A 21,642-nucleotide genomic window follows, 5' to 3' on the forward strand; every position below is an offset into this window, starting at 1 on the left:
AGATATTTTATACATTTATTTCTAATCAAGTTTTGTCATAACATTACAAATCACACGAAATATGTAAACAGAGTGATCAAATATAAATCCTCAAATTGCAGCAATTAAAAGGAAATTTTCAATTAAAACGGCATCACAATTTAAAGTTTAGTACACTATCCTTTGAAAAATATATGTAATATTCTAAATAAATTCAGAATATAAGTTAAAAACACTTTATTTTTAAACTTCCCTATGTTAAGTCTATGACAACCTCGCCACCCAGGCATCCGCAATTGATTGTTTGTGTACAATCAATGCCACTTCATCTGTTTTTTGTTGTAGTTGAATATTTTTTGAGCTCATAATACAATAAGTTACATGCTTATAGCTTGCTAAGAGTAATAAAACGTTTAGCTCATAGTTCTTCTTTTTTTCAATAATCGTACACGCTCTAATCATCGTAATCGTAAATCTTGCGGCCTGTCTGTTAGTTGTGTTTGTTTCGGTTGTGTTGTCTGTAAAGTGATAAAGACTCATATTTATTCATTGTTGTTTTTTTTCCGGCAAGTGTTTAAAACTACAACGCTTTTATAGATTCATATTAAAAAGTCTTTTCAGTGCATGCAAGAACAATTTCTCTTTTTCCGACAAAAATATTTTCTAGTGACATTTTTTACTTTGAAATTTCTTCTTACTTTTTATAATTCATTTAAACTATATGTAATGTATGCATCGGTTGCTAAATGTCTTCGATGTTTATCTGCATAAAATATGGGTTTTAATGTTTGAACTTATTCAATAATTTATTTATGTGAATTATAGATTTTAACTATTTAGGTGATTCTCTGAGAATGGGCTAAAATGATGTAAATAAAGGATAGTTCAGTTTTTTATTTAGAAAAATGAGTTTTTTGTTTAATCTATAGTTTGAATATGTCTTTATTAACTTATTTCATAAGTTTGAAGTAGTTTTGAAATAAATATTTTTGTATTTTTTAACCTATGACATCGCATTCCTTCACTGGCAACTTTTAACACCTATACAAATACAAAAAGCATTTCTCAGTGAAATACCTATGCTTTTCTTGTTCAACTTTTTTCTTTTAACCTTAACACTTTTATCGTTGTTTCTTTGAAATGAAATTAAGTTTTTAATCTTTAAATGTGTATTTTTTTAGCGAAACACTGGTAATTCATTTCACCTGTTTAGCAATTCAGACTGATTGCATCATTTGGGTAGAAACAGTGTCTATGTTTTACGAACATGTTCTGATAAAACTGAAAAACATAATTTCAATAGAATGGATGATCAGATGTTCTTAAGTGTGTAAAAATAATTATTAATTGTAAAGTCAGAGCTCATTTTAGGCAGGGTGAACAGGGTGCAGCACCCTGCTGCCCTTTTAGTCAAAAGAATCCACCCTGTTGCCTCTGAAGTAAATTAGTGCCCTGATGTAATAGATTCCATACACTTTTTGCCCTTTATACTCAACCGTTCTTTATTTTTTCCCCAAAATCTACAATGGATTTCTTAAACTTTTGTTATTTTCAACTCTTTTTATTTAGTTTTTCATTGCTGTCAATACGTAGATTTATATGAGAAAGGAAAAATAGCCATTACACCCCTTTGTTGCACTTGTCTTTGAAAGTTTGCAGTTACTTCACTATCATTAGATCATAATTATTATTAATCATTTTAATTAAATCATAACTACAAACACTAAAAAACGTAAATTTATTATTTATTAATATGTGCATGCATTTTAAATAAATTACTAAGCTAATTAGCTCATAAACTCGATATATATATGTTAATTTATTAATAAAAATTAGTAATTAATAAGATTGCTTTGCTACTTTTAGTAAAGTAAAAAAAAAATTGACAATGTTTTTTAATAGAACGTGTAAAGAACATGGAAAGAAATTATTGCCTTTTTAGAATAATAATGCCCTTCTTTTTAAACTTTTGCACCCTGCCCTTTTTTCTGCCTAGAATGAGCTGTGGTAAAGTTAGAAAGCAAATTAGATAAAGTTCATTCCCTTCCTTAAATTTTTAAAGTTAATTTCTAAAAATGTATAAATAAGTGTTTTGTCCTCGAATAAGATAAATATTTTACATATGGGAATAAACTTGGGGATATTTCCGTATTGTGATCTGTCGCGCCAACTACTATCGCCAAGGTGCCAAATAGATTTTAAACTTACGAATTTTTTAAAAAAAAACTTGTAGATGTTTGCCAGGGGTTGGTTACGAGTTATACCTTTCAAGTTCTTCCCTTTCTGTGATGCTCGCGGGCCGCTGCCCGGAAATTACCAAGACTTGCCGATTATTCTGCCACAGATCACGATACAGAAATCTTATGAACTTCAAAAGCAAATAATGATTATTTTCTCATTTCCTCACTTATTCTCTCATTGTGAAAGTATGGTATTTTGTAATTTATAAATTTATTTTCCTAAAATGTATTGATAAATATGTTTATTTCTTTTTATGGGATAGTTTTAGAATATTTATTGTTATTTTGTTATTGGGTATAAACTTAAAAAGCAAATAGTTTTCCCCACACTTTTATCATTCTCTCATTGTGAGAAAATGAAACTTTTGTGCAGGATTGATTTAAATATTTTTAAAGACTATTTAAAAAAGATATTCTTATTTCGCTCTGTTATTTTTTACAGCGATGAAAGGCTGACGTAAACTAAAATTCTTATTTTAAACATGTTTATGACTAAAAGTATTATTTTTGCATCTTATTATCAATTCTTTCGCCTTAATAAAAATTTTATAATAATTTAAGTTTTTTCTTTCTTTTTTAATATTAAATATGACTGCTTTGTTTTTCTTGTCAAGTACCTTATGACAAAAAATTCTAAATTTCTAATAATTAATAAATATGTTTTTTTTTTTAGTGTTTTAACTACTTGAAAATAGTCTATTCGTAGAAAATGACCCATTTATACTTTTTATTTGAAATGAAAATATTCTTCCTGCATTTTTATATGTCTATAAATTCATCCTTCAACTTAAATAATTTTCTTCAAATTATAAAATTAGCACCTGAATTTTTTCTTAAATTTCCATTTGTTATTTTTTGTCTTATTGTCAGTTTGTGAGAAACTAAAATAAAGCAGAAGAAAAAAGAAACAACCCCTGGGCAAACCACTGCATATATTTTTCTTTTTAACTTTGTGCAAATCTGTTGGGGAATTGTAGATGACTTGAACAGGTACTAATACTGAAATATATTGTCAGTATCTTAATATATTTTTTTGGCTAAAGAAAGATGCATTAAAGAAAAGTCACAAATGGTCCTTGATAAGATTTATTTATTGGTATCTGCGTCAAATAATTAAACCAATTTTGGCAGAAAGCGAACAGTTGCACTCGAAACATCATTGAAGGGACCAATTTTTTGCCACCAATGGACAATTCTCTATGTATTTATTTCTTATTTTTTGCAAGTTATAAGAACCCTGATGATTATAGTTGATGGAAACAAATGCTGACATGGACAATCCCCATGACCAATTTTTGAACTTATGTTGATACTTATTTATTGTACAAATTAATACTCTTTGTGTGTAAATATTTTCTTTTATGTTTATTACTTTCTTTTCTGATTTAATTAAATTAGTGACTGAAGTCTTTTAATGAATGTTTTAACATTATATATTTGAATAATAAAATCAGTTGATGTAAATTGTTAGATGTTTATGCTGGGAATTAGAAGTAAATATTGACCTATTAAGAGAGAGATTTTGTTACGAAGAAGTTTTTATGCTTAGTGAGTTTTCTGCAAAGTTTCTTGTAATACTAACTAGTCATATATTACATAATTATTTTTTTAAGAAAAATATAATTATAAACTTTTCTTTTTTCAGACTTAAAAGATGGGAAGTAGAAATTTTATCATAAAGGTGTTAAATCTGATGAATTTGTTGTGTATTTTATCTTGCATTTATGCATATTACACATGTTATATTTTTATTGTATTATTTACCTATTACAGTTTTTTTAACATGAAAATATTCAATAATTTTAAAAAATTAAGCGTAGGTTATTTAACTCTTTGTAAATATTTATTTATTGTGCAGGGTTTGGTTTTTTGGCATGACATGGATAAAAACTATCAAGTAACTATATTTTTCCTTATGTTATGGTTCTGCAGATAATAATTAAAAAAAAAAAAAATTCTTAACAGTTAATTTTGCAATTATGTACATAATATTTATGTATTATACCAAATATAAATTATTAAATGTAGTGACACATACCTTTAAATCTTGATTTGCAATGAAATAAAAATTACTTTTATATGCACTTTTAAAATATTAAAAATATGTTTTAAGAAATACCATACCCTGCAGATTTTATTTTGTTATTGATATCAATTAGTGTCTTTATTTTAAATACATGTAAATACTTGTATGTAATGTTAAAGTATTTATTCGAAATTTGTACGTAAAGATCAACTAATTGAAGATCATCTGCTATTTTATCTATTTTTAAAACTTTTATTTAATTAAAAACTCCCAGTAATGCAAACCACAGTTGTATATAAAATGGCATTTCTTAGTAATCAGTTTTATTGTGTCGGAGTTTGGGATAGCAAGTGACTAGTTTTGCACTCTTTTCGATACCTTGCTGTACAAGTTCATTATCTTATTTTTATCACTATTATACTTTCATAACTTTTTTTTAAATTTAATGCTTTAAGATTTAAATTATTTTTCAATCCTGTTTTTATGTTTAATTGCTATACTGTCACTTACTGGGAATGATGCAAGCCATCTTTATTTTTGTGAAAATTAAAGCTAAGCCAGATTTTTATCAACCTTGTGAATAATTCTAAGAAAGCAAAGCCTATTCTTGACTTTCTACTGTTCATTCACAAATCTTCTTTTTCTTCAATAACTGGAAGTAAAACAAGTCATTTTGAAGAAGAGAGCATCTGCACATCTTCCAGCTAAACCAGTGTTTCATCATTCTCCTTGAATAATTCTTAGAAAACAAAGCTCTTTCTCTTCTTTCTACTGTTTCTTCAGCCATCTTTTTTCTTTCCCACTGTCTTACATGCTTCCTTAACCTTAAGTGATGAGCTAAGCTAGTTCTTAAGACTATTAAATATATTTTCTTAGTTTCTACTCTGCAATAGCATGTTTTTATTAAAGTAAAAACAAATATTTTTCCCATTAACTGATCTACATTATTGGGATTTGGGGGAAAGCCCTTTTAAAGCAAATTATACTGATGAAAAAATGCATATTTGTTTATGATTAAGTTAGAGTTTTCATTTTATATTTGCAGGAGATGTGTCTGTAACGTCCTGTAATAATGACTTTGACTCCTCCACCTCAGTTCTCTTGCCTGGCTTGACTCAATTTTATCTTCCTAGTGTAGAAAAAAATGTATTAAAGAAATACACGTGTCAACTATGTACTTATAGAACTGACAAAGTTGCTCATTTAAGAAGTCATGAACTAATTCATACTCAAACTAGATCATTTGAGTGCTCTTTCTGTCAAAAACGGTTCAATCACAGGCATAATTTACATGCACACTTAAGAATACATTCTAGTAACCCATTTACCTGTGAATTTTGTTCTGAAAAATTCAAGTTGTTTTCTTTGTTGAAAAGTCATTTGTCATTAAGTCATGGAATCCTTTAATTTATTTTTAATACATTTTAGTTTAAGAACTTAAAATTAATTGATGGAAGTGCTGTTATTTTTTCCACTCATTTACTTTAACTGTCAGTTGTTTGTTATAACACTCATTTAGAATATATTTTTGAACATATTCTATTAATTTATTTAGAAGTTATTTTAAACGTCATTATATTAAAACAAGAACAATCGCACCCCCTCTGCCTAAACAGGCATACGTCAACAACAACAGCAGAAGTTATTTCTGGATTTTAATCTTAATCAATACCTCCTTTCAATGATTATCTTTTTCTTGGGGACTGTGATGCATTAAACTCAGTTAAAATGCATGAAAATTGTAAGAATGAGTTAGTACTGCAAAAGTTTTCCAAAATGTCCTAGATTTTAAAAAAAAACATTCTAAAATTGAAAAAATTGAGTTAGTACTGCAAAAGTTTTCCAAAATGTCCTAGATTTTAAAAAAAAAAACATTCTAAAATTGAAAAAATATTTCAAAATTGCATCAAAATTAAATTATTATTTTTTTTTTTTAAAAAAGGGGGGTAGCCACTGAAATTGTGATTGTCCTCAAAAGAAAAGTCGGAAATTGTTATTGTCCTCAAAATCTAGTCCTGAGTTATAACTCATTTATTGTGCAGATAAGTGCTCATTCTATTTACCGATGAAATCTGTTTTAAAATGCCCTTTTTCTTCCTTGTTTAAAATGACACCAGAATCTTCTCATCATTCAGTTTAGTTAGATTTTATTTTATTCATTTTATTTTGAAAATTAATTTATAGGGATGTTAATTTTAAATCGAAATATGATATAAACAAATAAATAAGGTCATATAAACAAATAGAGGAAACCTACTTACATTGTGATATAATTTTTCAATGTTTTTTGCAATCATATTTAAAGCTATATGAATGGTTAAGATTCACAGGTATTAAATGTTTTCACATGCATATATACTGCATATTCTATTAATTTATTGACCTGATCTGTTAATCCAATATTACTTGAAAAAACTAACTTGTACTACAACCCTCTTAAAAAGTGAGCTGTGAAATCTTAGATACATTTTAGTTTTAGAATGATAGAAAACGTTTTATAAAAGTGTTATGATTTTTTAAAATCATATGAATTGATTATAGTCATTTGCTATCTATTATTACTGTTTAGTTATAAATGTAATTTTTTTTAAAGAAAAGCTTTCTCAAGTCCTTCGTTTTTTCAACCAAGTAATTTTCTTTATGTGTAGAAGCTGAGGTTCTGAATTCAAAATAAAAATTCATTATCAGAGTATAGTTAGCTATAAAACATTTTTAGCCATCAGTATATTTATAAATTCCAATATTGAACTTCTTTGATTATAGTACTGTGTAAATATTTGTTATTTCCTTATTGATAATGTTTTAATAGAATTTACTCACTTAATGTAACCTAACTTTTAACTTATAGATGAAAATATTTGTTTTGTATAAACTTCTATCATCATTAATAACTTTATTCTCTTCATAAATGTAGAACAGTCAGACTCAATCTATTGTAACAAAGTTAACTGAAATAAAAAAAAAAGCATTTTTTACTTCCAAAAAAAGAAAAAATATATATCACATACTTTAATTCAATGCTAAAAAATGTATTACTACATTGTCTTTTATTTTTTATTCTAACATATGGCATTTTTATCATTTACTCACGTCGTATCATCATATATGTAAATACTTATATACAGTATTTCAAAAGCTTTATCTTATATTGTATGTGTAATACATTAACGCGTCATATTCATTTGCCATGTATTTAATGTGAAATAATTGTCTAGAAGTGAATTTTAATTTCAGCCTTCTTTCAATTTAACCATGTTTTTATGATTAAATTGATGAAGTTGTTGATACATTATACCTTATATGAAATTTTCATTTGTTTACTCTGAGTATTTAAGAGGATGCTATACTGTGGGAGATACTCTTCATGATGAATTATTTTTCTACTTCATAAGTAACCTAAGGAAAGAAAGTTCATGTAAATCTGGAGTAAACCTTGAAGTTTCATGTGCTGAAAAAAAAATTTTTTTATTCAAAATGTCGATACACAAATTATGGCAAGAGAGAGTTGGAGAAGTAACCCTGTAATTGATTGTTTTCATCTTGAAAAAATATTTTTAGCATTTGAAGCTTCATTGCTTACTCTAGATTTGCCTGAACTCAATTTTCTTTAAATCTTTAAAATACCAATGAAGGTTAAATAGAATTTACCATGAGAAATTTCTTCCTTGGTATAGTGCCCTCTTAATGTGTTTTGAACTAACTGAAAAACAGATATTATAGATGTTGTATACTTTTTATAAACGTTTTAAATATTCTTTTGCAGGTTGGCCTTTTTTCAGAACTAAATATGAATTCAGAAGATATACTTGTGTGCATTGCTCTTATAAAACCAATAAATTTTCTAACTTAAAAAGACACAATCTTATTCATACTGGTGAAAAGCCATTTAAATGTGATATATGTTCTCAAAAATTTAGATACCGCCAGTGTTATAAGAATCACTTATTTACTCAACATTCAGAATTGATATCTAGTTGATAAATTAGATAGGTATTGAGAATTTAAAATTCTTGAAGTAATGTTACATTTGTTACAGTTTCTATATGTATATTTAAGTTTGAACTATTGTAAATAGAAGTATCAAATTAATTCTTTCGTTTTATTATGTATCTTTTTATATTCACTCTTGTAATTTAAAATGAGTTGAATGAACTAGTTATATTATTCATCTGGAAAAAAAACTAAGATATCGTCAAAAATATTTTCAAATATCTGTCTAAATGGTAATCTAGAAAGTAAATGCAAAGTGTGTAAAATAATAATAATTAAAAATACTTACCATTCTTTTCATTGCACTTCGTCAAGCTACTCATAATAAACCTTTTATTAAAAATAAGGTAATCCTATGAGAGCAGGAAATTATTCGTTTTAGTGATGAATATAAATAAATTTTTATATTAATTAATAACTTTGATTCATAAAGGGATGTGGTTTTTGCTAGGATGTTAATTTTAACTCTTTTAAATTATTTAATTAAAAGAATATTTTAAAGAAATATGTATTTACACAGCAATGTTACATACAATTAGAATTTTAAATTTTTTTTTTCAAAGTATCCATTGGTTTTTAGACTTTCACTTTTAATAGCATAGGACTGAAATATATCTGTCCATTTTGAATGTTATAAATATATAAGCTCTTAACTAAAATTACATTTTCCAAAATACTTCTAACAATCAGCAACATTTTTCTGCTTTTAATTTCTGCTCATTTAAGTTATTAAAAAATGATGAGTTTTATTTATGGAAAAATTTTGAATTTTTAAAAATTGGCATCATCTCTATATATTTTTGGTTGGCAGTCTTACAAATCTGAAGAACATGTAATTTTGCTTTAAAATAAAAATAGCAAATTAGATGTACTCCCTGGCACTATTGTATGGAAACCATAAGTCAGGTAATAAAAGGGATTACCTTTTATGACAATTTTCTGCAGTGATTATTAACTTATAGTTTTTTCAATGTAAAATACTAGTTTATCTTATGCAATTCGCTTGCAAAAAAAAATATATATATATTTTGCTGCCACAAGTTTTTTTTAAAAAAAATATGCATTCATTTTTTAAAATATTAACATGGTTTTTTTAATAACAATCATGAAAGGAAATAATTCATTAAGTATCCCTCTTTTATTTTACGGTTCCACTTTTAGTTAGATACATTGTTTTAGCTATTTTAGCGAACTAATGTTTTCTATGAATCTATTCTTCTAACTAATGTTTTAGTAGTAAGTTTTGTTATGGGAAAATAAAGATTTCTTTATAATTTATTTTTGTTTGAAATTGAATGATATAAAATGCCAATTGAAAAACTCATAAAGAAAAGTGTGTTAAGTGATTTTCTAGAGAATTAGAAAAAGTCAATTTTAGAATGAATGTACTCAAGAAAACATTAGGAATCTTTTCACAAAGCATCTTATATCATTAAATATCATTTCAAAACTGGACAAAGTTAATATTTTATATTTACAGTTTATAGACAATGTTTTGTTAAACATTGAAAATTAATTATAAATAATACTTTCTTCACTAAGTTCTTCAATTGTATTCTAATCTTGCATAAAGATATTAAATAAAATTTTTTTAAAAAATATTTTAATTATTTATTGTAAATTTTCTGTTGTATTAAAATGTTATGTGATTTGTACGTACATTGTTTTATTGTATGTTATTTTTAAATTCATGCATTTTAATTTAAACTAATAGTATTTAAAGTTATTTGAATTTATTGTGTTATTTATTTTTAAACAAAGCTTTGCGTAATGTAAACAATAAAACTTTATTGTTAAGATTTTGCTTTGCTAAAATACTTAATATTTCCTATAATGTAAACTTTTTTTTCATAGAATTTAATTTGTAAGTATATTTAGTACCTGATATTCAAATTAAAATGTTTAACATTAAAATGTTTTGTTCAAAATAAATTTATTTGGTGATTTTCCGAATTTTTTCTTTAATTATGTTTTGCTCTTTTTCATCGTGTAATATTTTTACAAATTATGATAAGGAAGTAAATATGAAATCTTTAGCGTAAATGGCAAATTTTTTAATTAGCAAAAATAAAATTATGAAATATAATCAATAATATAAAAGATAATGTTATAAAATCAGTAAAAATGAAAAATATTGTCAATGTATTTTAATTAATTTACGGCCACTTACAAACTTTATGAATAATGCTTTTTGTGTAACATTTCAAAATACTATTTACTTTTCATGTATAAAAAGTTAATATATTATATTTAATTAAACTATACTTTAATATGTATAATTCATTAATGTATTATGACAAAGATCTCATACAGAATTGTCTTAAACCTTACATTAAATATTAATAATAGTATGTCCCTGTGATATTCTATCCATCTAAGAATTTAAACAATACTTCCTAATTTTCATTTTTTGTTATGGTAAATGAGTTAAAGGATATGCTATAATATATGATTTGTAACAACAATGTGTAGTTTGAAAACTTCAATTACATAAAATGCTTGGTTAATCAATTACATAAAAACATGAATGCAACTAACATAAAATGCTTGGAGAGCATTTTTAATCAATTTATGAATTTTTAGCATTTGCTAGACTGTTTGATTTTGCAGTTAATCTGGGGTTTTTAGTTGTTGGAAAAGCTTTTATTAATTGTTCATTTCAATATTTCCGAAGAAGCTAGAAATGTTAGTTTTATTTTCTAAAAAAAACAACTTTTTATTGATGTGGTGCATTTTTATGATTTGTTTCATTATTCATTTAATCAATGGTTATTGACCTCTTTGTTCTTTAATTGTGGGTTTAATGTACTTAAAAAAATGAAAAGTTTCTTTAATATCTATTAAAAATTTAAATTATTCAAATAAAAATATTTATTTTTTACTCCATTACTTTTTTTAAAATAATGTTACCAATGTTCATTCATCTTTATAATTGTAAGTTTGTGGTTGTGTGTATGAAAAAATTATTTTTTTAAAAGGGAAAAAAAAGTTTGAATTATTTGAATAAAAAGTATTTATAATTTACCTCATTATTCTCTTAATTCACTTAAAGCATGAATGAAATTTTTTTTTCAAAAATGTATTCTACAAAGACTTTAATTTTAATAAATTTTTATTTTTGTGCAAATTGTTAACAAAGATTCAAGTTCTTTACTTTTTTTGCTTGTTTTGAATACCTATTTTACAAATCAAGTATATTGCAGGCTGCGTTTATGTTGGGGTACCCTCTATTAGGTATTCGACAAGAGTACCAAATAAAGGGCACTCTTCTTGAATGAAGAAACATAGGAATGAACAGAAAACAATAATTTCGCGACAATATTTGCTTTAAAAGTTTCTCCAGAGGGTATAATTTGAAGACCTATATGCAGACGCATTCACTGAAAAGACCAGTTCTATAAAAGTTTTGTAACCTAAACTTCAGTTTTCAATAACCAATCAAATAAAACTTTAAATTCTTGGATAGATTAAGATTAAATGGTGCCATTTTAGATTTTTTTCTAGGGGATTTATTAGGAGATCATTCAATAATTAAATTTTGAAAAAATATAAGTTTTGTCAAATGAGGTTAACTTTCTGTTATTTTAAATTTATTTAAATATCTTTCTAATGCTGCATTTTCTGAACTGTTGATTTGTAAGTGATGTATATCAATCCACTTATTAAGAGTTTAATAGCTTGCTGCAAATTATTATTAAATTTGGTACCATTCACCCCATGCAGTACCAATTAAATAAAAATATCATATGAATATATTTAATGAATTGCAGCACACAGAACAGTCTTCTATCTTAATTGTTTTTCAAAATTAAAATTAATAATCGAATTTAATTTTTAAAGCATTTTTTTCTTCTTTTTTTTTGTATTTTAATCAATTTGTCTTACAATTATTATGTATTTTTTTCCTTATAGTACTTATTTGATAAATATTACCAATTTGATTTGATAATTTCAAGATTTTATACTGTATTAAATATGATTCTAATTTTATAACTGCAAATCATAAAGACATTTGTAGTTAAACAGCAAACAATCAGAAACAGACACCTTATTTTATCAAGGAAGATAGGTGTTGCCAGTTTTCAAATGTTGATTGGTCATGATTACCTCCTGCAGTATCGCAAAAGTAGTGTCATGGGGGCCTCTGCCTCCTTCTCTTTGTAGGGGGGTGGGTAGTTCTATGAATGGACAACACCTTCTTGTGGGCATCCAATTGAAAGATAAAGACAATAAGGATTCTTCCTTTTCAGGTTTTTCACTTCTTTATTAGACAGCCTGTGGCTGATTGACCGAAACTAAGCATAGGATTAAAAAAATGTGTTTTTGGTTGATCTAGTGAAGACATTGTTAAATTTGTATGAAAAAAAACTTTCATATTATGCTTAAACATTCTTATTACATTTATTTTTATTTTTTAATTATTTTCCTTATATAATTTGGAAAGTAAAATTAGTAAATTTCATTTGATTAGATAATTTTTCTCGTTGATTTGAACCTCTTTAAACATTTTCTCATTTGACGCAAAATTGCTCCTTTTGCTTTCGTCCAAATCAGAAACTATTTTGAAAAAATCCATTTCATGTTCTTTTTATTATTTATGTTTTACGCTTTCCATAAATAAAATACTATGTTTCAGGATTTGGTTTTATTGGACCTAAAGGAGACTATGTTGACTCGCTTTCTGCGACAAAGGTACCATACTCGAAAAAACTTGTGAATGATCCCAAAAAGGAGAAGTCACACAAATGTGACGTTTGTTCCAAAAGTTTTTCCAGAAGATATAATTTGAAGACCCATATGCGAATACATTCAGGAGAAAGGCCATTTCTATGCAAATTTTGTAACAGTAATTTTACTTTTCAAAGTTCCTTAAGGAGTCATATAATTGCACATCACAGAAGTGATGTCCTTTAAGATAACCAACAGAAGATAGGGTACACTTTATGCTGTGTAGCATAAAATTAAAGCAAAACTAGGTGAATGAAGCACAATTACAGATGCATTTAGTACATACTTTATTTGTGCTTTATTCATGTTTGCTTTAATTTTATGGGTATCATTCCATATTTGCAAAATTCTAATTATTTGGTGAACAATTTTTTAGTATCTTATTTTTTCCCATTGTTTGAAAATCTAATATATTTAATGTATAAACACTGAGGTTCTCGCCAAATGATATCAGACCTGTTTTCTTTACTACCTTGTTTCTTTTTTCTTACATGTGTTTACAATTAGGCTTACTTACACATTGCAATTTTACTTACGTATTTCAATTTTACTGTCATTTGGTGTTAAGACACTGTGGAAAAGTTCTTGTTTATAGAACCGAAACTATAGTATGTCTATATTCCTACCTTTAGTTGTGCTTTATTCATGTTGTTTTGCTTTAATTTTATTTAAAATATTTTGTATTTTAACTACCTTGTTATTTTCTGTTCTGTAATTATTTGTTAAAATACATTACCAAAGTCAGTTTGTTTTAATAAGTTGTATTTATTTTATATGCTATTAGTTGAAATCTTCTTTTTGAAACTATTTTTAAGCATTTTAATATTTTTTTATTATTTTAGCATGTCTCAAATTTGAAACTTTTTATCACTTGAGTTTTTTGTTGATTTTCTATATTTTACAAATTAATTACCATATATTCCGGTTTATACATTGACCCCTTATTTTTTAATTCAAGGTAGCAAATTTCTCGTATTTCAGGTGTCTAAGTCAACTGCTGAAGAAACAAAATTTCTAAAATTTAAAAATATGAAGAAAAAAATTTGTTGAGTCTGCAAAATTTTCTCAAGTTAAAAATATTGAAACTCTTGAATAAATTATCTTAACTTTTTCTTAATTTTTTTTTCCTACATGAAATTTAAAGTAATGTTTCTAAAAAAAACTGTTATAAGTAAAGGAAATGACGAGAGAAAATGTAAAAGTAATTGTATGTAACATATTAAAAATAACATGAGATTTGTAAGACATAAATTAATATAAAGTTATTCATATTTATCTCATTGTTTATTGCATCATATTTATCTCATTGCATTGATATTTCATGATCAATGAATGTCAGACTTTATTACCGGTGTTAAAGTCAACCCCCTGATTTTTTTAACATTTTAAGGGTTTAAGTCAATTTATACTCGAATATATAACATATTTGTTTTCTAAATTAATATATTTACTGTGTTACAGAATTTGTTTTTATTTGACCTAATAAAAAACCTTGTTAAAAATTAATGAAATATTTGATTTTTTGCTATAATATTCTAGTATGAATTGAAATAAATATTTTTTTTATTTACTATAAAAAAATTTCTTTACGTTTGTAAAATATAATATTACAGAATTTATTTTGATTTGAAATTTTACTTCTTTTTTTTATAAATATAGTTTGATTGTCTTGTATTTGAAGTAAAATAATCTCAAAAAGGATTTATTTATTATTACTTTGCTTTGACCCTAATTATTTCAAAACTTTTTTGTATTGTTTTTATTATTTGCATTTAAATACACATTTTATAAATAGAATACTATGTTTCAGGATTTAAATTTATTGGATCTAATGAAGACAATGTTTATTCATTTTCTGCAAAAATGTTTCCAAACTTGAAAAAGCCTTTGAAAGGTCACAGGAAGGAGAAGTCACATGTTTGTAACATTTGCTTCAAAAGTTTTTCTACCAAGTATAATCTTGCTGCTCATATGCGAGTACATTCTGGGGAAAAACCGTTCCGCTGCAAACTCTGTAACAGTAATTTTTCTTTTCACAATTCTTTAAAGAATCATATGTTTTCTCAACACAGGAGTGAATTAATCTAACATATATTAGCAAATTTATTATTTGTATCCTGGAATATACTAAAAAACTTTTTTAAACTTAGTTCAATATATTTGAAAAATGATAACTGCCAGTTTTGATTTGCTTCAACATTGTTCTAGTTACTTATAACCTTTTTGACACTGTTGTGTCGTGTTAAAGTGTAATTAACCCTTAGAAAAATTCTGTAATTTTTATTTATTTAAGTTTTTTATGTTTATGTTTTTTCTTATATTTAAAGTTCAAATTACTCACATATTTGAAACTTTAAAATGCAATCTTCTTACAAACTGAATTTTTTGAGGGATTTATTTTTTATTGACAAGTGAAAGCTATGTTTAAAACTTATGCTGCATTTCTACCCGAAAGTTTCAAAACTCTGAAAATCTTGGAAAAGCTCGCAAAATGATGAAGTCATATGTTTGTAACATTCACTTCGGAGTATTACCTTGCAGCTCATATGTGAGTAAAAAAAAATTCCACTCAAACTCTGTGACATTAAATTTTCTTCCCCCAACTTGTTGGAGATTCATGTGTTTTCTAAGCTCAAGAATGGCATAATGTAAAATATGTGTTCAAATTTATTGTATTATTTCTGTAATATTTTTAAAATATTGATTCTAACTAAAGTTATCCTGTTTTTAGGGTATTTAATTGTGATCATTTACTCAATTCACAGAATAAGTATCTTGCAATATTTTCTTTATTTTTTTGCCTTAAAATAAAAGCTGTGTTTTTAACTTCCATATGTCTTTCTTGCCAAAGTATTTTCAAAATTAAAAAAGTTCATTCAGAAACACTCCAGAATTAGTAAATTTTGCATCTAAAGGTTTCTATAATGTCTATTCTGAACACAAATATGTGACTTGAAGGAAAACTCACTATTTCAAAACAAAAATTTGCAAATTTTCAGTTTTATAAATTTTTAAAGTGTCAACTGTACTACCTTATCCTTGCCTCAATTGTTTTCTGCTAAATCTAATTTGATATGCAATTACTTGCTGAGAAAATTTAATATGTGCGAACTTTGTAATAGCAAATTTTGGTTTTACAAATTGTTTAAACCTTGAATATTTTATCAATATGAGAGATTAGTGTGCAAATCTATTTTAATATATATGTTTGTGTATCTGAAAAATGTTTTTTTGTATTTATTCGGAGATATTCTAAAATAATAGTTTAGAATTTTTTTTCCATTTAAAAATATCAAATGTAATTTGGGGATTTTTTATTCATTTATATTCCTGTAAATACCTTGATTTAAATTTATTTATCTCGAAGAGCTCTCTCTCTCTCTCTTTAAAAATTTTTTTCTTTCGATCCAATGTTGGATTTAAATTTAAATGTATTATCAAATATTATTTGGTATACCTCAGTTTAAATTTATTCATGTGTAAAAGCTCTCTCTTTTTTAAAAAAATACATTTATATTTATTTTCATTTGACCTTAATTCCCACACCTGACATATTTAAATCATCTTGTTAATTACATAATTAGTTATTTAATCACAATAACTTTAATTTGTATTTACTGTTTGTGTGTATGTTTACAATTACTCAATTTACAAATCAAGTGTATTGCAGGATATACTTTACTGGATGAAGGCTATGCTTGTAACTTCTGCTCATTTTCATCAATTGAATTCCAAAAATTGAAAGCACATATAAAAAAACATACAAAGATGCAGTCATTTGTGTGTAACATTTGTAATAAAAGTTTTAATAGAATGTATAACCTCAAGGTGCATATGCGAGTGCATTCTGGAGAAAAGCCATACATCTGCAAACTTTGCAATAATAAATTTTCGAATCACAATTCGCTGAAGTGTCATATGTTTTCACATCACAGGCATGAAATACTTTGTTTAAAAAATTAAGTAATTATCATCTTCCAAGAAATTTTGACTTCCAAATTGAAATTTTCCTTTGTGCTATCTTGATTTATACTTTTTAAGGGCTTGAAGCCTGTAGTTAAGTTTATTTTTCTTGCAAAGTAATAAAATTGTTTTATATAAAAATTTTTACTGTTGTATCTTAAATATTTGTTTATGAAAACTTTTAACAGGCATGTTTAAAAATATGCCATTTTGTTTTTTATTCTTTTTATTGGAGACTTGTAGTTCAAAATGTTATGAGAGCCAAAAAAAGAAGATGTAAAAGCTTTAATAATCCCAATGCTTATTACAGTTTCAGGAATCAATTTATTTAATTAAATATTATAAATAGGATTATTAATTGCTGAATGATAATTAAACCAGTTCTTCCAATTCATTTAGCATTTCTGTGATGTCTAATGAAAATTTTATCAAATAATTGCCTTTTTTAATCCTTTTATAAAAATTTTATCATATTTTTCTTTATTCTAAAGCCATCTGAGAAGCTTTTTGATTTCATCCTTAACATTGACTTAAGATCAGAAGGAAACCCCACACCATCAGATATGGTTTAGATTGCCATAGAAATGACTTGTTCAATTTTATGCCAGTTGTAAGAGATTCATTTTTCTTCTGGCAGAAATAAGCTGACCTAACAAAATGGAACCATATAAAATAAAAAATAATAAGTCGGCAAAAGTATTTCTAAGAAAATAAGGATTTGCAATAAAAATAAAGATTTCAGTTTTGTTTCATCTATTTATTCAGATCAAATAGAACAATATGTGCATCCCATCTCATCTGTTATAACACACCTTTTCATAGCAAAGGACAGCAACTTGTCTTATGGCAAAGGGTTTTCTCATGATGGTAAGTCAAGACCATCATTGAATATAAATATTTTAATTTGTTTCATCTGTCCAGGTCAAACAGAACAATCTTTACTTCCTTTGTTACCTAACATAATACATCTTTCCTTAACAAAGGACAGCAACTTGTCTGATGTAATTGTAATATTTTTTTAAAACATCTATTTACTACAGCTTGTAAATAATAAATTGTCTTTTCTATGGCCAACTATTTGCCCTAATTTTGTTACAAATTATGGAAATAATTTTTATTTATAATTTCTTTTAGATTTTCTTGGTGCTAATTTCAATGTGCATTATTGTAACTTTTTTTTTATTCAATAAAATTCAACTAATTGATATTTTATTATTACTGTATTTTGCCTATTAGACAACTATATTGGTGACTCTGAAATCTACAGTTAATTTAATTAAATCTATGGCATAAAAAATAAACACATGGAATGCGAAGAAGAAAAAAGTTCATATGTTTAATTATACATATACTATTATAATAAGCATATAACAATCTCAAGCATATAAACTTATTTTTCTTAATATATGTTGTAAAAAAAAAAAAAAACTTTTTACTTTTTTTTCGAAAGTTTTCTTTTAAAAAAAAATATCACTGCAACAACATTTTGCATAAAACTTAAAGTAATTGTTCTGTCTGAGAAAATGTGAAGAAAAAAAAGTGATTATTAAAATACTTTTTTTTTTTTAACTTGATAGAAGTACATTTCTAAAATTAAACTCATATCTTTTTAGCCCCTAATTTGAAATAAGAACAAAAAAAAATTACACCTATATCAAGCCTATTTTCTTAAATAATATTTATTATTATGCTAATTATTAATATGGATTGTTATTTACTATTATTTGTCCAACACTTATTCATTCATAATCAATATCCAGAAAGTATGAGAAATGTGCTTCTTCAGTATGCAAAATCAAGTTAATTTTGGTAAACTCATTACCTGTTACTGTCACAGCAACTTCTTTTAGCTTAATTCTTTTCTAACCAATTCAAAGTAAATGTATCGTGTCATATTGCATTGCTAAAAATATTCCTTTTGCATAGTTTTTAATTTTACAGTTTAATAATTATAATGGGAATAGTTAGTTTTAAATCATAGTTACCTTGTTTAAATAACTTATATTTATTGAATGATTAAATGTTTCATGGTGCTAAATATTGTAACATTATAATGAATGTGTCATTTAAAATAACATATATTAAAATTAGTTCTTTATGAGTAGTTTTTAAAGTAAAATTGTTGTTTCCTATGTATTCTAACAATAATCTAACCACTTAAGGGGTTGGAGAAGTTTTCTATTGAAATAATTTTAATGGGAATAATTATTTTATATTGATACTTATTTACTATTAATTTGTTAAAAAAAAATACTCATATTTACTGTAGTTGGATAAATCATTATTCATTTTTATAATTGTGGGATAAATAGTTACTCATAATTTTCATTATATTATGAATAATTACTCATATTTACTTTAGTATGATGAATAATTATTTATATTTAACATAATTTGAAAATTATTCATATTTGCTATATTGTGATCAATAAATCATATTTATCATAGTGTAATAATTATGTGCTCTTATAAGGACCAGCCTCTGTTGGTGTTGTTGTGTTAGTGCCTTTTGCTTACAGCTAAGCTGGGTTAGATATTAGCATCTTATCTGTTACGTATTATTTATTTTAAAAGCATTTTCTTTCAACTAGCAAATAAAGTACTTATTTTTGTATATAAATTAAACACTTGATACTTTTATTAAAGTTATAATTTAAAGACAATAAATATTTATTATTAACCAAAGCATTATTTTACTACTAGACTTACTTTCTATAATGTTTTTATCTTACAGCATAGGGAAAGCCAAATTTTGTAATAGAATTAGTTTTTGAAGTGGTTTACTCTTTATTTATCTTTTAAATTAGGCATGCAATGTAGTTATGTTTTAAAATTTGTTAATATTTATTTTGCATTCCTCTCTATGCATGTTTGTCAACTTTGAGTGAATCATAATTGTTAAGTAAATATTTCATATTTTTCTTTCCATCCTTTATACATATGTGCTCTATTTTAACTTATTATATAGCTGTTTAGAGTTCTTATGCCTTTCTCTGTTTTAAAACATGGTTTAGTGGCATGTTTTAAATTTTATATAAATTGTATTAAAATTTGATATTCAAATTAGTGAAACCATCAATGATGTCATTTATTTTTTATAGCAGACGTTATAAAAGAGGTGTTCAAATCAAGTTATGCTTAATCTTCATATAGTTTTTTTTTTCTATCAAAACTAGTTATCTAGTTTTGTATCAAAACTCATTGAGTTGAAAATACTTTTTCAATTTTTATGAAACTAAAATATCTTGATGAAAATTATTATGGCTTATAAAAAGTTAGTGAGGGGCATAGAAAATAGATCATTTAAATGTATTAATTTAAATGATTAAAAAAAAATTTTATATTTGAAGTTAATGGATATTTAAGTAGTATGATAATTTACTCTTTTGTTAGAGTGTGAGCATGTTATATGAATAAATTTGTTCTGTTATTGTGCAAATATGTTCATTTTATTGTCATGGGAACATATTTGTTCTGTTGTCATGTAATCCAATTCTTTTCATATAGGCACATCCTTTATTTTATCATGTTAGCCTATTCATTTCATCATCAAAACATTGAATTTGTTCTATTTCTTTAATAATACAATTCAGTGAAACCTCGGTTAAGTAGACACTCTTGGGACCATAAAATTATCCGCTGACAAAAGTAGTCTAGAGAGAGTTTATGGGAAGGGTACACTTATAGCGAAAGCCTTTGTTTTAAGTGGCTGCCACTTACCACATCTTCATGTACATTTTGAAATCATTTAACATTTTTACACTGATTTCATCATTTTTGAAGGAATAAAAATATTTCAGATCTTCAATACAAGTTTGAGGATCCTTTAAAGATTTTACTTTTGGTTATTTTTCAGAAAGCATCAATTGAATATCAGTTTCTTTAACAGTCACAGTTCCAATCAATAGGATTATACCCCTTAGCATTTTCCCATCACCTGATAGAAAAAAGGGCAATACCTCCTTGAAGGTTAACTTCTAGTGAGACATAGAAAAAGATATGGAGTTTTTGTCTTCACAATCATTTGTCAAGAGTATGAATTAATGTGTGATTTATATAAACATCTCAATGACTTTATTTCTGTTCTCTTCTTTTAATCCTGCTGTGCCGTGTTAGTCAAAGTGGTTGGAAGAAGAACGTAATTTTCATTCAGAATTGAAAGAATTTAAAACATTTCAACTTGTGGGTTCTCATAACCTCTTTTGTCCAAATTAAAAGATCAAATGATGCTAATGTTTTACATTAGCAGTATCATTTCCTCTCATTTCTTTGTAAAGTTAAAGAAAGATGACAAGAGAGAAATTGATTTTTTATAAATACAGTAGCTTAATATTATTTTTAGTTATGGATAAGGCGAAAAATTTACATGCTATAAAAGATGGTGGCTGAATACATGTTTTATTTACTTAATTGTTTTCAAAATTTTAAGTAGAAATAGTTTTTAAAAAAAGTGGCATCCGGTTTGAAGAGTTTATAAAAATAACGTTATGGAGCATAAATGACTGCTCATATCTGGTTACGGGAGTGTCCGCTTAGTGAAGAACATAAACAATGGTTTATTTATTGCAGATTCATTGAAAATTAAAAAAAATACGAAAGTGTCCATTTTGTAGGAGCATCTCTAATATGAGGTTTCACTGTAGCAATTTGCAATAAAATTTCCTGACATATATGTTTTTAAAAAAGCCTGATTCTGATATAAATTATGCACACAGA

The 21,642-nt window shown here is 25.6% G+C and overlaps 1 protein-coding gene across 4 annotated transcripts in view; it reads left to right on the forward strand.

Annotated features, from left to right (window-relative positions):
- The first annotated feature begins 205 nt into the window (after window positions 1-205).
- LOC139424952 (zinc finger and BTB domain-containing protein 41-like) overlaps window positions 206-21,642 on the forward strand; it is a 56,951-nt gene continuing 35,514 nt past the window's right edge. The window contains exons 1-5 of one of the 4 annotated variants that reach the window (XR_015431305.1): window positions 206-3,767; window positions 5,291-5,391; window positions 8,009-8,235; window positions 12,872-13,081; window positions 14,774-21,598. Coding sequence is in view for 1 of the 4 variants with exons in the window: in XM_087157007.1 (XP_087013133.1) it covers window positions 13,033-13,081; window positions 14,774-14,983 (259 nt within the window). In the remaining 3 variants the exon portion in view is untranslated. Of the gene's footprint in view, window positions 13,082-14,773; window positions 21,599-21,642 lie in introns of those variants that run through there. The other 3 variants (XR_015431304.1, XR_015431306.1, XM_087157007.1) reach the window with 3 other exon arrangements.

This window comes from Parasteatoda tepidariorum, chromosome 2, assembly GCF_982258835.1.
Source record: "Parasteatoda tepidariorum strain Cologne lab strain chromosome 2, Ptep-v5.0, whole genome shotgun sequence".
In the NCBI taxonomy this organism is placed as follows: domain Eukaryota; kingdom Metazoa; phylum Arthropoda; class Arachnida; order Araneae; family Theridiidae; genus Parasteatoda; species Parasteatoda tepidariorum.